Source organism: Nesoenas mayeri (genome assembly GCF_963082525.1).
Source record: "Nesoenas mayeri genome assembly, chromosome: Z".
Classification (NCBI taxonomy): domain Eukaryota; kingdom Metazoa; phylum Chordata; class Aves; order Columbiformes; family Columbidae; genus Nesoenas; species Nesoenas mayeri.
In genome coordinates, this window is record NC_137542.1 from 56,969,996 (window position 1) to 56,984,931 (window position 14,936).

Consider the following 14,936-nt stretch of genomic DNA (forward strand, 5'->3'; position numbering starts at 1 on the left):
CTTGTTTTCAGCTCAGCAACTCTGCAAAGTCTGAAAAAATAATGTTCATATTTTGCTGTGGTTTGGATGTTCACGTTGTATGAAATAACTATTTTGATTTTCATGTCTAAGCGTCTTCACTAAAAGTACAAAATAAAAGGAAATAAAATCTTGCCTATTCTTATACAAAAGTATTTCCCTTCAGTTGAAATTAATTATGAAGAACAGGTTTTGGGTTTTTTTCTGTTATGTGGGGGTTTTTTTAGGCAGATCATTCATTTGCACAAAAAAACACTAGGAAATTTTATTCAAGATCACATCACTAATAGTCTCCTGTGTGCCTACAGTTTAGAAAGTCTTTTATCACATGATCACAGACCACTGTTGCACATTCACTGATAAATAAAGCACCAAAGTGTACACATTTTAATATAAGAAATAATAAAGTCTGCAAAGATCTCTTCATGGTAAATTACTCAGATGTCAGGCACCTTTTATATATTTTGATAAATTTTTAATATGACAAAAATTTTCTATAACCTTTTATTTTAGTATTTTACTTCATTGTGGCACAAAAGCTGTGTAAAGTCCTTTAAGTCCTAAGTATCCATTATGAAGCAACAATGTTAGCCACCTATTTTCTTTTTTTTGTTGTTTCGTTTTGGTTTTGTTTGTTTGGTGGGTTTTTTTAGTTTGTTTTGGGTTTTATTTTGGGGTGGGTTGATTGTTTTCAGTAAGACCACATGAAAGGGGTAGAAGCAGAATCAGGCATAAGGTTGAATACCAATATAAGCATGATTTGAGGAACAGGAAACTCCTAAGTGTACTATCAGCTAACTGATGAAATTGTGGGGCACTGAAGAGAACCCATCCACTGACATTTTCTGGTACTCTCCTGCTCCTCAGGGTGTCTTTTGGGTGACTGATGCTCAGAATCCCTGCCACTCACAGAAGCCTTAACTAAAATTGGGGTAGAGCTGTCTTGAGTACCCTACAGAAGTCCTAGTACTGTCTAGTATGGCATGGTTGGAGAAGGATAAAAGCATAAAACCACTCTTACCCCACTGTGAAAATGGAAAATCTGGTCAGGGAAGGACTGGCAAAACCTCAAAGCAAGTCTCTGACAGCCTCAGAACACAAAAATTTCCCAAGGTTCACTCTAGTGCCTTAACTGCAAAACAATCCCTCTTCTCTGAAGCATCACTGGCAACCCCAATATCTGCTATAGGTATAATTCCACCAATTTTTTGAAACTTCTTGGCTAATTGTACCTTTCTGAACACTGGTGGAAGTCTGTGTAGTAGTTTTAGAGAGGGCACTGGAAAAATGGTGCCCAAGAAAAACATTTAGGGCAAGTTTCTTTTTACAGAGGAAGATAACGACTTCAGCATGGAAAGGACACAACTTGTTTTGCTGAGAGTAAGACTAACTAAAATCGAAAACATACTTGCAAAGGAGTGACTAACAGTGACATAATAGGTAACATGCTGAAGTGAAATAATTTAGTCCATTCCCATTGCTGCTCCAGAAGGCATTATGGGAATGCTTGTATCTGCACAAGGTGGTGATGGCACTGAGTGGTGCTCTCAGGATTTACCAGCGTATGGACCCTAGAGGTGCAAGAGTGAGTCCAATCTAAATGAAAATGTCATATAGTGTTGTGACACAACTTACACCCAAATTTGATAAACACCAAATGCAAATGTAATCAGTGTTTAATTGATTTTATTGTCATTGAAGGCATCAAACATCGGATAGCCCATGTTTGGCCTGTGTCTGAAACAATTAAAAAAAAAAAATAACCATCCCCAAAATAAATTATTCACATCTCTGTTTTAGTTTTAGCTCACTGATACACACCATCTCTGCCAGCCTGGCAACCCTTGCATTAGAAATCGTTCAACTTCAGACTCATTCCATTTCTCACACACTTCATATTCAGCAGCAGATCAACCTCACTGTTGCACACTTTACATATGGGATTTATTATGGCAGTGAATTACAATTTACTCTATTGTTCAAAAAAAACTCTATTAAGCACCTTCTTTCCCAAGGACTGCTGCATCTTCCGTATGTGTAATCCTGATTTTCAAGGTAGTTTGTCCTATTTTGACACCTAGAGAGGTCTACACTTTCAAAAGTGTTCCGTATCCAGCAGCTCTTATTATAGTCAGATTTTCTAAAGAATTCAAGAATTGCAGTGCCAAGTTCTTTGGAAAAAAGAAGAAAATTACTGTAGTGCTGACCAGGGAGCTGGGCTGTTCCAAAAATCTAGCCCTGATATTGAGTGCTACACTCTTGTAAACTCTTCATACTTTAACAGGTCTGATTCCTCCTGCATTTACACACAAAGCCAGTGAAGTCTACTATTATGGACATCTGGTAAATAGAATAGAATACAAGCCAAATTCTTTTTTTATATTAATTGACAAGCATTATATACATATACATATACACATACACATACACATACACATACACATACACATACACATACACATACACATACACATACACATATACATATACATAAATGAAGATGATTCCAAAGCATGAGATATGAATATTTTATTTTCTCCGTGCAGACTAGCTCAACAGTTTCAATTTTTTACAGGGCATTGGAACTTTACATTGATACTAAAACTGGAACAATGCAACATAGTGCAACAAGTTCACAACATGAACATCCATGGGAAAATGGCTAAGTGGTCATCTCTTTCTCCTATAATTCTCTAAAATCACAGAACAATTAAAATGCAATATTATTGTGTTTACTTAAGCATTAGTATTGCACACTGGGACCTAGGTTTAGGTTTTCCAGTCTTCAATGAATTGACTGAAATTTGAAATAGAAGTGGCAAAAATCTGTGTCTTTGCATAAGACAAAAGCAAAAAACCAATGTGGAAGCAGCAACACAAGTGCCAGCTTCTGGGAGTACAAGATTTAGAGAATCCCAGCCTAATCTGTTCCCAACTACGCAATTTACCACACAGTGTCTAAGGATTTGTTTTAAGCCCTTCCTAAAGTGTCTGTCATCCTGTTTTCTTGTCTCCAGCAAATGTAACTGTAAATAAATGTTCAAATGAGCTTAGAAGTCATCAGGATGTTTCAAATTTGAGCATGATGGCTTTTTTTCCCCTGATATTTAATTTAAGAAATTGCATTTGTGGGCATTTTACTACTTATTTTTAACTTTGCAGACATATTTCTCACTTTGCTGCTTTTTGGGGATTACAAAAATGATCCTTGTAAGGTGAGCCCTGAACAAAAAAATGGGAAAAATGGAGATGCATTTGACAGGGTTTTTTTCTTCAGACCCAGAAGACCTCCCCGTCAGCTCCCATTATTGAAGATGAACTGGTTTTATCAGTTCTGTCTCAATATAGCCTTTTGATTTCACCTCAGTAACAATTTCTGTACAAGTCTGACTTCTATTAAAAGGGCAAAATGAAAGAAAAAAAAAATCTTAATGAATGTTTTAGTATCTTATCTCTTCTTCACCCATTAATTTTGGAAGTGTGAGTAAATGACAGTTCCCTTTCACTCTTAACCACCTGGCATGTGATGCATTGCAGAACAAGGGAGAGCTGTGAACTACCTGGAACTATACCTGTTCTCAGTGTTCTGACAGCAACATTTCACAGTAGGGACCCAGACATGGGATTATTGGAAGCCCTGCAGCTTCAATAGCCGTTGGCAGAATGTAGATAGGATTTAAATCATATAACACTGCACATAAACTCTCTGGGGGATTTCCCTCTTCAAATCTCACTACAAGTGGATTTTCAAATGTTTTCACAGATTCTGAAAAAAATTGTTCCCATATAAAACTGGCTACTTCTTACAGAGCCAAAGAAGTACAAAAGAAATTATTTAATCCATCAGTGAACTTGAAATAACATAAGTTTTATATATATAAGAACATAAAATATGCAACTAACAAAAGTAAGGTAAATGTAATATTAGCATATTAATTTATCCACAATACTCCACAATACTACAAACAATTTGTTTCCAAGCTTTAAACTCTTTTAATTTAATGCACAGAAATACATTTTCCCTAGGTCTGTCATTCTGCCATGATTAGGAGAAACAAGTATGCCAGTATGGTACAGGAATCTTTAAAAAATATTTACAGATTTCCATGTCCAACTTCACATATCTAGTATTTCAATGCAAGTTACTGATCACCTCATTCACAACTACCTGTCTGCCCCGTTTCCTCCAGTACTTAATGGTAGCTATTATGATAACCAAGGATCATGGGACTAGATCCCTAAGAGACAAGGTCAAACCTGTAAAATTAGCCATCTGTCCAGTAAGGGCTTTAAGCTCAGGCTGTATTTAAGTATTAAGTTTCCAACTGTACAGACATTTGTGTTTTTTACTCACAAGAGCAAAAGAATGAACAATACTGATTAAAAACAAACCAACCACCACCAACAACAACAGCAAAAATGCAGAAATACAAATAGATTAACACTTTGGAATATATAGAAAAGGGTCTGAAGCTACAAACACTTTGTGAACTGACATAATTTACTAAACTTGTTATATTTTTTCCATTTATCTGATCCTGGTGAAGTTAGGAATAAAGATCAGTGTTGGCCTCAAAGACTCCAGGACACTCCCAGTGTTTGAGAAAGTTTTGGGCCTGTATTTTCTCTTAGCACAATTTTTTAAGTATGCAGGATGTCAAACTTCACCATGCACTGCATCCCATTTCACTGTTTACATTTTACTGTTTCATACACTGCAGACTGCAATGCCTGCAAAAGCTGCTTAGAGTCCCAGTTTTTAACTTTCAACCACTAAGGACCACCTTGATCAATGTGCAAAACCCCTGACAGTAGTAGAAACTCTCCTGCAGATCATGGGTAATTCTCAGACAGAAGCAGGACCTTGAAGCATCCCATGTCACACTTGGTACAGAATAACTACATTTTTGGATGAAAGTTTTGCTTCCCTAGCCACCTTTCTTTCACATTTACTACTCTATGTCTTACGCTGTTCACTACCACACACACAACTTGTCACAGCCAAAGCACAGCCTTGCTGATCAGAAACCTTTTGACTGGCACAGAGGTCCACCTGGCTTCTAACTCTGCTCACACAGCACCACAGGTTACGGGCTTCAAGGAAAAAAGGATTAAAAGTTTGCCAATTCCTTCCGCAGCAGCACTCGGGTCCTGGTCTGTAACGTGAGTGAACCCACCGGCATCGGGTGGAAAATGGCAGAAAAAAATAGATCGCACACCGATTTTCCAACTTGACGGCTGCCAATGGCACATTCCCTGCCAATGCCTGGACATCCTCTCCCACCCGTGGGTGGGAGGACGAAGCATGGTCTTGCAGGGAAGAGCAGGGGGCAGCGATCACCTCGCTGGGCATCTCGGCCGCCCCGGGAGCTCACGGACGAGTTCACTTCCCACGGCAGAACGCCGAGGAGCGGCCGGCGTCGGGCACTGCCCCCCCACCACTGCCCGGCCAGCCGAGCTCCCCCTGCCACACTGAAGCCTTCACCCACCCCGCAGCAACACCAGTTATAAAGGGACGAGAAACTTTGCGGGGTGCAAGCGTGGCTCTGAAAGGGCGTCTTCCCACCCTGGCACTGCCGCCCGCCCTACCTTGCCGGCGAGGGATGCTCCTCCGCGGCGCCGCGGCGCACCCGATGCACGAAGCCAGGAGCAGCAGCCAGGCGAGGCAGTGGCGGTGACAGCCGCCCAGCACCTCCATGTGCGCCACGTTCCCCCGCCGCCACCCGAGCGGGGGAGGTGGGGGCCGGTGGCCGCGGGCGAGGGCGAGGGGCGCCGCCGCGCGTCCCGTCTGGGCGGCAGGCGGGCGGGGAGCTGGGCTGGGGCCGGCGCGGAGCGGAGCGGCTGGGCTTGTACCCGCGCCGAGCAGGGCCGGGGAGGGAAGGAAGAGAAGGGAGGAGGAGGCTGGGTCCGGCCTTTGATGGGATTACCACCGCCCGTGGGGCGGCCGCGGCGGCGCGGGGCACTGCTCGGCACCTCCCCCGCGGGGCGCTGCCCCCGGCCCTGGTCCGGCGCTGGTGAAGGCGTCAGGGCGTCCCCTGCCGGGTGACGCCCGTGCCGGCCGGTGCCGCCTCGGCAGACCGGCCCTGCCCGAGGGCTGGACACTCGAGACCCCCGCGGGCGCCCTGGGGCGGTGCGTTCCCCCGTCCTCAGCGGAGACCCCTTGCCATCCCTGCCCACGCCCTGCACAAGCTGATGTCCTCGGGTCCCTCCCGTGCTACGGGAGCCAAACTCTACCTCTCTACCCAGGGGACATTGGGTTCAACACTTGGGTTCATGGTTTCTTCCTTTTTTTTTCCCCTAGTTTCCCTGAGAGAGACGGGGATGAAGTGGTAGCCAAGTGTAGGGGCGAAGGCGAAGCTAGGTAGAGGATTCAGTGAGGAAGCTGTTGCTGAATTAAGAGGATAAATTAAATCTAATCCCCCCAGATGGAGGCTGAGACCAATCCAGCCACTCAGACTAATATAGAAACTCCTGGGGCGATTAGAGGGCATAGGGAGGGTTGGGGGAGGAAGGCAAGGAGAAGCCATGGAGTTTGAGGATCCCATGGAAAAACAGGAAAGAATGAGCAAGGAGTCCAAACCACCCCTTCAGAGCAATATAGCGTTGGTGGGAAAAGAGGTCAGATCTGTTTTGTCAGTATCCTGTCTTCAAAATTCCACAGACAGAACAAGGTGTGAGAAACTTCTTATGAGGCAAATGTGGGATTATCTACCCTCTGCTTTAGGTCTCATCCTAATCTTGGTTGGTTAGAGATCAGTTTAAACCCTGAAACATCAGAGTTGTTATGTCTCAAGGGTTTGTGTGGGCTTTGTTTTGGAAATGAGGTTCATTTGTTTGTTTTGCTGTTCACTTTGATAACTTTGAGTGGTTTTGATGTCCATATAAATTATGTATGTTTATACAGTCCCTTTTTGAATTTTATTAAATACGTAACACTAATACTCTGCTCAGTTATTTTGAGGCTGTAATTTTATGACATGTGGGGGAAAAAACAGGAGGAGATCAGAGGAAAAGCTGTCTCTCTGTGGAAACAATGCTGAGACAGTAAAATAAGGAAAGCTATACGGTTTTGCAGTAAGAGACAAGACAAGGAAATGGTGCTGAAGTCCTTTTGGACAGAACATCAGAGGAAGGGAGTTGGAGCCCATATGCTGTAAAAGCACTGCAAGTAACGCAGAAGGTAGTTAAAGGGGGAAATCAAAATCCTCACAGGAGATGGTGGACAGGATAGCCCTTATGTTCCTCAGAGCCAAGACAAGGAAACAGGAATCTGGTTCCCTCAGAAAGGGCAGTATGTGAGTTTCAGGGTGATCTCTGCCAGGAGAGCACACTCAAGGCTCTAGGAATTAGAGATGAAGAGTAGTACTGTTGGCGTATTTGAGATGCCAGTGGTGTCTCTCTCACACCCTGTCAGCCTGATTTGCAGAGCAGTAGGAATTGCAGTACATGTGGGAGAAGTACAGAGCCCATGGAAGGAATTCCTGGTGGGGTCTGGGGCTGCAGTGCATTGCGTAACTGCATTTAAGGCAGAGAATGAACTCTGGACTCCACATTTGCCCACAAATCACATGGGACTGCTGTCTCTTCAGTAAAAGATGGCTAAAAGACCATGGTAAGGTGAGGAGAAAAGCTAAGTCCTTCCTTTATATATGGTCCAAGCAATTGTTATTTGTACAGCATGCTGTCATCACATACATTGCTACTTCTGATTTTCTTCTTCCTTGATCTCCTTTCTTCCTTTTTTTCATTCCTGTATCTCTAGTGTCTTCTCTCCTCTGACTTTTTTTTCTGGCAATACTCATATTGGCCACTGTTGTAGTTCGTCTTTTCCGTCACCTATTAATCAAGAGTAATCTCCGATTAAGTACTAGTTGGACATATTGAGGCCAAACTGATTGGATCACAAAAGTTCCTACTGCTGAGTTTCAGGCAGTTGTAAGATTCAGACAGATTTTTAAAATTTAATTGCAGTTTTGGAAGATTATCTGTGCAGCCATGCAAGCTGAAAGCTTGCCTTCTGTTAGGATGGAGTGAGATTTTCAGTTCTGGGCAAATGGACAGATGCTCTTCTTGAAAATTCTACCAGCAAAGGTAATCCATCACAAGCCCATTGAACTCTCTCTAAATGAGAGATGAATCCCAGTGGCTTTCTCACTGTTAAGGTTTTTACAGTCTTCTCACTGGCATAGTCCCCAGTTATCTTCCAGTAGCATACTGTTTAACATGAATAACGCTTGGCAAACATTTGTTATTGCAACCTATCTCCAGAGAGAAAAGCATTTTAGTGGAGTTTCTAGAATTAAAACTTAGAAGAACATTTAAAAGATAAATGTATGCCTTGCTGTTCATTGATCAAGGATAAGGTATGAGAAGTGAAGTGTACCACATACTTCTGACAGCCCTGAGTTTTGGGAAGGATTAATCTGCCAGTCTCAGACCAGCATGAGATACATCATCCTCTCACAGATGAAAAAATTAACTTTATCATGGAGGACTCCGTGTGCCAGAGTAGCACAGTTGTTACTAATGGCACACCATGGCTGCACAGTCATCCGGTTACTTCTCCTTGTCCTCACCTGAAACATTCTTTGTCTGGATTCGACTTTAATCAGTGGTCTGTGATTTGATCCAGTCCCAGAGCTGTCTCTATGCTAGTGATGAGAATTCTTTGCCATCGAGAGGAAGTATAATAGATCCGTAAACTATTCATCATGTTTCTGGTTCAGCAGTGGTTGTACATAATTGTTGATAAGGACTGAGACGCAATCTTTTGGAAGTCCATAAGTCCAGGTGTTTAGTGATGGTGGGAGCAGTTTTCCATCATTATCTGCTGAACATTCTCCACTGGAGAAGACACTAAGCCAGCACATGAATTTACATGTACTAGACCTGTGTTCGGGTCAAATATCCCATCCTTTCATCACATACTGTAGCTGTGGGTTGGAATTGGGCTCCAGTCCACATAGTTTCTTACTCTGGGAAGCAAAGAGATACAATACAGAGTACAGACTTTTTCCTTCGTATCTCTTCTCTAAGAGGCAACACATGGCCCTTCTCTGCATGCAGGAACAGGAATGCTAGGAATGATGTCCTGTGAAAGCAGGAGAAACAGTCTCATACTTCAGAGTACCCAGACCCTTCTAAAAGCTCTACATGCAGAAGGGTTGTCTCTATTCAGCTTGCAACTGCATTACACTGGTATGTCACGCATGGTTTGCAAGTGCTGAAATCAAGAGCTACCCCTTTTCTTTGCAGAAGCGAGAGATAAAAATAGAATGAATGTAAGGCACCAAATGTTCAAACATGGCCATAGACTCCATTTCAGGTTTTGGAGGTCCAGCATAACATGAATTCATTTTGGGGCTAAACTTCGCAGCTGGTACATCAAGTCTCATGATGAAACAAATTGTTTTTAGCAGATATCTAGACTGCTATTCGGTCATAGCAAAAAAATCAATCCCTACAAGTATTTTCAACACTTCATTTTATAATAAATCACTGAGGAAGCAGTTTTCTGTTAAAGGAGCTGAAGCACAATATTTACCCCAAAACCATTTGGTAAAAATGAGGAAGCTTTTTCTGTGGTCAGTTAAGTGAGCAGATGGAGGGACTGGAGAGTGTAGGAGCCTGGCCAGTGGGGTTAGCAGGCTTTTCCACTGTGATTCATGGCAGGGGAGGAGAAAGCCACATCTTTGCCTTGGGGCTTGCCTTCACTTAAAAGATATTTGGGATAAAAGAAGAGTTTGAATTTATAACATTTTTCAGAGTAGATCCATATGTGGACATATTTAGTCCAGAATAAGTTTAAAAGAAAACCAGTGAAGAAGTCTTTTGAGGTAGAAGTATAAAAATGGAGGCAAATATGATGAAATGGGTATTTTACATCTTTATAGTTTTTTTTATGATGACACTGTAGGGCTCCATTTAGGAAATAAGGTATCAGTACATTTTCAAAATTATGAAGAATGGATTTTTATCTCTTTAAATAGAGGCTCAAAATTTCTGTTTTTCTCCCTCTTTTTCTGCTTAATAATCCACAACTTTTTAAAAGAAAAATTCTGAATACATGGCATTGTGCCAATTTGCGCATAATCCGCTATAGACTATTTTCAGGAATTTTCCTCTTGAAAGAAGTGCATAAAGACTTGACCTTTTAAGGTCCTCTTAGTATACCAAGGTCATCCTACCTATTTTACCATCCTGATATTCATTCCAACATAAAATACTGACTACAAGTTATACCAATCTACATATGTGATACATAGAATTATAGAGAAGTGAAGGTCTTTTTATTGACTCTGGTAACTTCATAAATTTGCTGAAAAATATGAACGACCATTAACTTACTAGTTTTCAAATACAAACCTCATAAATGTAAATGTAACTGAAAGGCAGCAAACTTTATTCTGTCAGGTCACATTTAGTTTTATAGCAATACCAAAAAAATCACAGTAATTTGTATCTTATTGTAATTTAATTAGAAAAGAGTAATGTTTCATGAATGTATGTATTTGTCACTTCTACTGATCACTGTAATTAATAATTGTCTAACTAGTAACAAAAAACAGATAATTAATTACATTGCAGTATAATAGCTGTTTACATTCCTTATATCGTTTATCACTTACAAAATGACATAGATGTGCATAGAGTGCATATTACAACATGCCATCTAAAGTCATAACTCTTCTGCATACGGTGTTTCTATCTGTCTTAACTGAGTAGAGAGTCTTGGACAGGACTGTTTCTAATTTGAACAGAAGATGGTAATGGAGAATTTTGTTGCCTAGGGCACCCAGGAAGACTACAACACATACTTAGAGCACCCTCATAATTAGGATTTATACGCATGAAAACGTGGCCTTATAGCCAGCATACATTTGAACAGGTCAGGAAGGGAGTTCAGTCTGCCCAATGAACTCAAGGAGAGTTCACTAGTTTCCCTGCAGTGTTGGTAGGATTTGTTCTTTAGGATATTATTAGGAAACACATAAAGGTTAATGTAAATTTAAACTACTTTGAAACAGTGAAGGGATGACTGTAAACTATTAGGTTCTTAACTTTTCACACTATTTACTTGGTTTGGATCTGAGTCTGAGCTGAGCCTTCAAGGCTCTTGTCCTCTCCTTTTTTTCCATCAGACAATCTGTAGAGCCAAGATTTGATTCACTCATATTTGCCATGTATTTTTTTCACCAACCTGACCATTTAAACCCATTACACTTTCCAAGGACTCACAGTCTTAGTCTCCTCTGTTGTGTCTCACATGGACTGGCTGTGGCATAGCCAAGCAGTCAATACATATGAGCAGCTCATATATTTGCAAGCAACAGCTGTGCTAGAAAAAGGGCCTCTGCTGACCACGTCTGCATCAGAGTCTTTACAGCCTTCTTTCTTCGTGCTGTCTGCTCTAATCCCCAGTCTCCCATCTTCCTACTGCATTCCAGGTTATTTTTATTAATTACATTTCACTCATTACTAGTACTATATCAGAACTCACAAACCCCAGTCATGACCAGTATTCTACACACAAATAGATTACATAGAAGTCCTTGTTGTGCCAAAAGCTTTTGAGCATGCAACAAGTAAACACTCCAAACAAAACAGAGGAATGGGAAGATTATGAGCAGCCACATAAATAATAGTCATAGCCCTACAGTTACCTGGACAGTATAAATCATTATATGCCTCATTGTTGTCTCACTCTTTTGCCCTCACTCATTTTCACTTTTTTGACGTCACATTAGTATTTATCATGTTACAAACTGCTCTTTCCTAACACTTTATATATTTTAGTTACTAACAGGATAACACTTTGCCAAGCATCAGCAGTATATTTATAATTAAGAATTAGTATGCATTACACTGTTAGAACAATAGGATTATATTGGAAAAACATTTAATGTCGCTTTCTTCCACTTTTGGGCCAACTTTATTACTTTGTGTAAAATTTAAAATAAATGTGATTAGCAATAAGCACAATCATTCCTTTGTGCCAATACTCCAAAATGGATGGTTTTGTTTATGTGCTCAAATCCTGAAGTTTAGTACTGTTTATTACTTGTATAGCAAATAATTTAACAGCATTTTGGCCATGGGTTATGTCACTATTCTACAAATGCCCAAGGTAAGCTCCAAAGATCACTTAATCTGAGTAAATTTAATCTCTAGATGGACAGATTCATAAGCACAAGGAGTCACTTGGAAACGTGAGTAGTAGCTTATAAAAGCCAAACCTTACACTTGTGGTTTATGAAAAAGTTTTTGAGTTATTCTATCAGAGTTGTTTGTAGATTTGAAGGTTCCAGTTTTAATAACTTTGTTTTCCTTCTCTAATTTTCTATGTCTAGGATGTGGTAAGGTGGAGAAGGTATTGTTTTGAGCTCAGAGAGTGCTTTCTATTGGAGAACAGAGGAATCAAGACCCAAAATCAAAAAAATTGTCACCTAAGAATCTGAGTACACTGTTATGCATCTCTCTTATCTCTTACTTCTCACCTTCCTATCTCAGATATATCAATATTTGCCAGTTTTGTTCCTGGTGATTTAATGGAGCATATCCTTTTCTTCTTGTTAACGAGTCAGTTCTTGCCAGACTCAGAACCTATAGTAAATGTAAGGCAAAACAGTGGAAGGGAGATCTTTTACAAACCTGAGTGTTGCTTTAGACACTCATAAAGTTTGTTTGCACCAAATAGTACATCTTCAGCATTTGCAAGTGTGAGTGGCATTGGGAAAATTATGTATTATGCAATTAAGACCTATTTTTTCTTTCTTTTCAGTTTATTATGATGGTATAAAGAAAAATGAATGATCCACAGTGCTCTGGGTTGCTCAGGACACTGTCTTCATGTTCATTTTCCCATTTCTGTCTTTCTGCTGCTCTCAAAAAATATGACTTGAAAGATTGACTTTCTTTGGTTTTCTATTTAATGTAATAGGTATGCTCTTCCCATACCCTCATCTGTTAATCTCACAGACTGGTACATTGCTAGTATTTATTGTACAATCTGCTGGGGTACTTCCTCCACTTTCTTGATCAGGATTTCAGAATGAGGAAAAAAAGAGATCACAAAGAACCATCCAGATTTTAGGGTGAACTCCATGCATCTTTGGACTTGCATAGTTTATTTACAGGGAATAAGAGGGAGAAGAGATGAATTCTGCAGAAATAACACATAAAAAGTACCACAATCCATGTTTTTTTCAAACTTGCTGATAATTCCCACTCTGTTGGACGGAGTACACATACACTAGAGATAGGTGCACAATTGTCTGCTTCTGCTATACATGCAGAAGGAATGTGATTTTCATTCAAGCTGCCTTTGAGTTGATAAGCCTCTAAGAAGCTTTTGAAAAATCGTAAAACTTTTAAAAGATCTTTAAAAGCAGTTTTTCATGTTTGCCCTAGCAGAGAAATAATACTTCTTTAAAAATACCAGTAGCAAGATCCAATCAATAGACCATTGAGATACTGACATCACCAAGACAGGATTACATGGTGAAGAAATTGTGAAACCTTTAGCTTTTTAGTTTTTCGCCTAGAAAACACAAGGAAATTGCTTTATTTGTTCCATAAGCCTAAACTGAAATAATCTTATCTCTTTCTTGTCATCAGAAAAAGCCCCTGCTTGCAAAAATATGAAACTAGTGTGTTAGTGAGCCACTCATTTTATCACAGAGCGATGATTCTTATTCTTTGGGCTGAAAGGTGTTTTACACAATATGGCAACTTGGCTTTGTTTCACCTGCATAGGGTAACACCAAAGTTCCACCAGATTCTTGAGAGGCAAATTCATTTGTGGTTATTACGAACAATTGTTTGGAGGCAACTGCTGGCACTTGAACTGCTCAGACTGTTAACATATAGGAGCTGGGAGGCTCTTTGTTTCCCAAAGAGCACAAGACCAAATGAACTTATGTGTAGTCATAGAGCGGCATATTTTATGGACTATTCATACATCCCAATTTCCTTTGTCTTTGACATAAAAGACCAGATGTTTTCTAGCACAGTTGTCTAACACCAAGGATCAGTTTTGACACATGCATTTCCACTCAATGTTCCCATCATGGTGGGGAGAGGGTAGGGTGTAGGACAATATGCCACTAACCCCCTATCCATCTGGAGCTCATTTGCCCAAAATTAACACCCCAGTTGCAATGTTGACCGTCTTAACCTTGGCTTCTCTGCTGCCCACTGCGGAGACACATGACATCTCAAGCGAACATCCCAAGTTGTTGTGAGAGAAAGGTTTTGGACTCAAAGTTATGTATTAAATTCCTGGAGAAGACCATGCTGTGTCCTCCCAGTATCAAGTTGCTGCCCACTCTCATGTTGCACACCAGAGCATGATGCCACCAAGTGCAGATGAAAACCTACTCACCTAGTGAGGATATGAACAGGGGCACAAAGAAACAGTTGTCCCCTTGCCATGGACCTACTAACTTCATTTTTGTCAGAGAAAGTGAAAAGAAAGGTATATTCAGCTTGCAATTCGAATGTGAATTCTTCCCTTATCTGAGTTAGCATCTGTTATCATTTATCTGACATGAATAGACAAATTGTAACTTGGAGCACATAGTTCTGCAAACTTAATAAATGCAATTGCCTTACTGGGCTTGATCCAAAGCTGGTAAAGTTTACTGAAAGACTTTTAGTGACCTTAGTGGACTTCCCATTTTTCAGGTGAATGTTGAGGTGTTTAGGCATAATTTATAGAATCTCTCTGCCTGGAGCTTCATGAAACTGCAACCACACTGCTCCTATTGCAGTTGAATTCAAGGCAGAAAGTGCAGCTGCTACAGCCAGAAAACTTTCTTTCCTATGTTTTGATCCATATGCATATGTAGAACTTTCTTTCAGCTAACAAACAGTATGAAGGCCTCTAAGCTACACTGCTCTCAACACAGCAAAGTAGT

The 14,936-nt window shown here is 40.5% G+C and overlaps 1 protein-coding gene across 3 annotated transcripts in view; it reads right to left on the reverse strand.

Moving 5' to 3' along the window:
* Positions 1 to 5,716, reverse strand: part of EGFLAM (EGF like, fibronectin type III and laminin G domains) — a gene marked incomplete at both ends in the record, with an annotated part of 75,903 nt that extends 70,187 nt beyond the window's left edge. For all 3 annotated transcript variants that reach the window (XM_080362381.1, XM_080362380.1, XM_080362379.1), the window contains one exon: positions 5,608 to 5,716. In XM_080362381.1, the coding sequence (XP_080218507.1) occupies positions 5,608 to 5,716 (109 nt within the window). The remainder of the gene's footprint in view (positions 1 to 5,607) is intronic.
* Between the last annotated feature and the right edge of the window lie 9,220 nt (positions 5,717 to 14,936).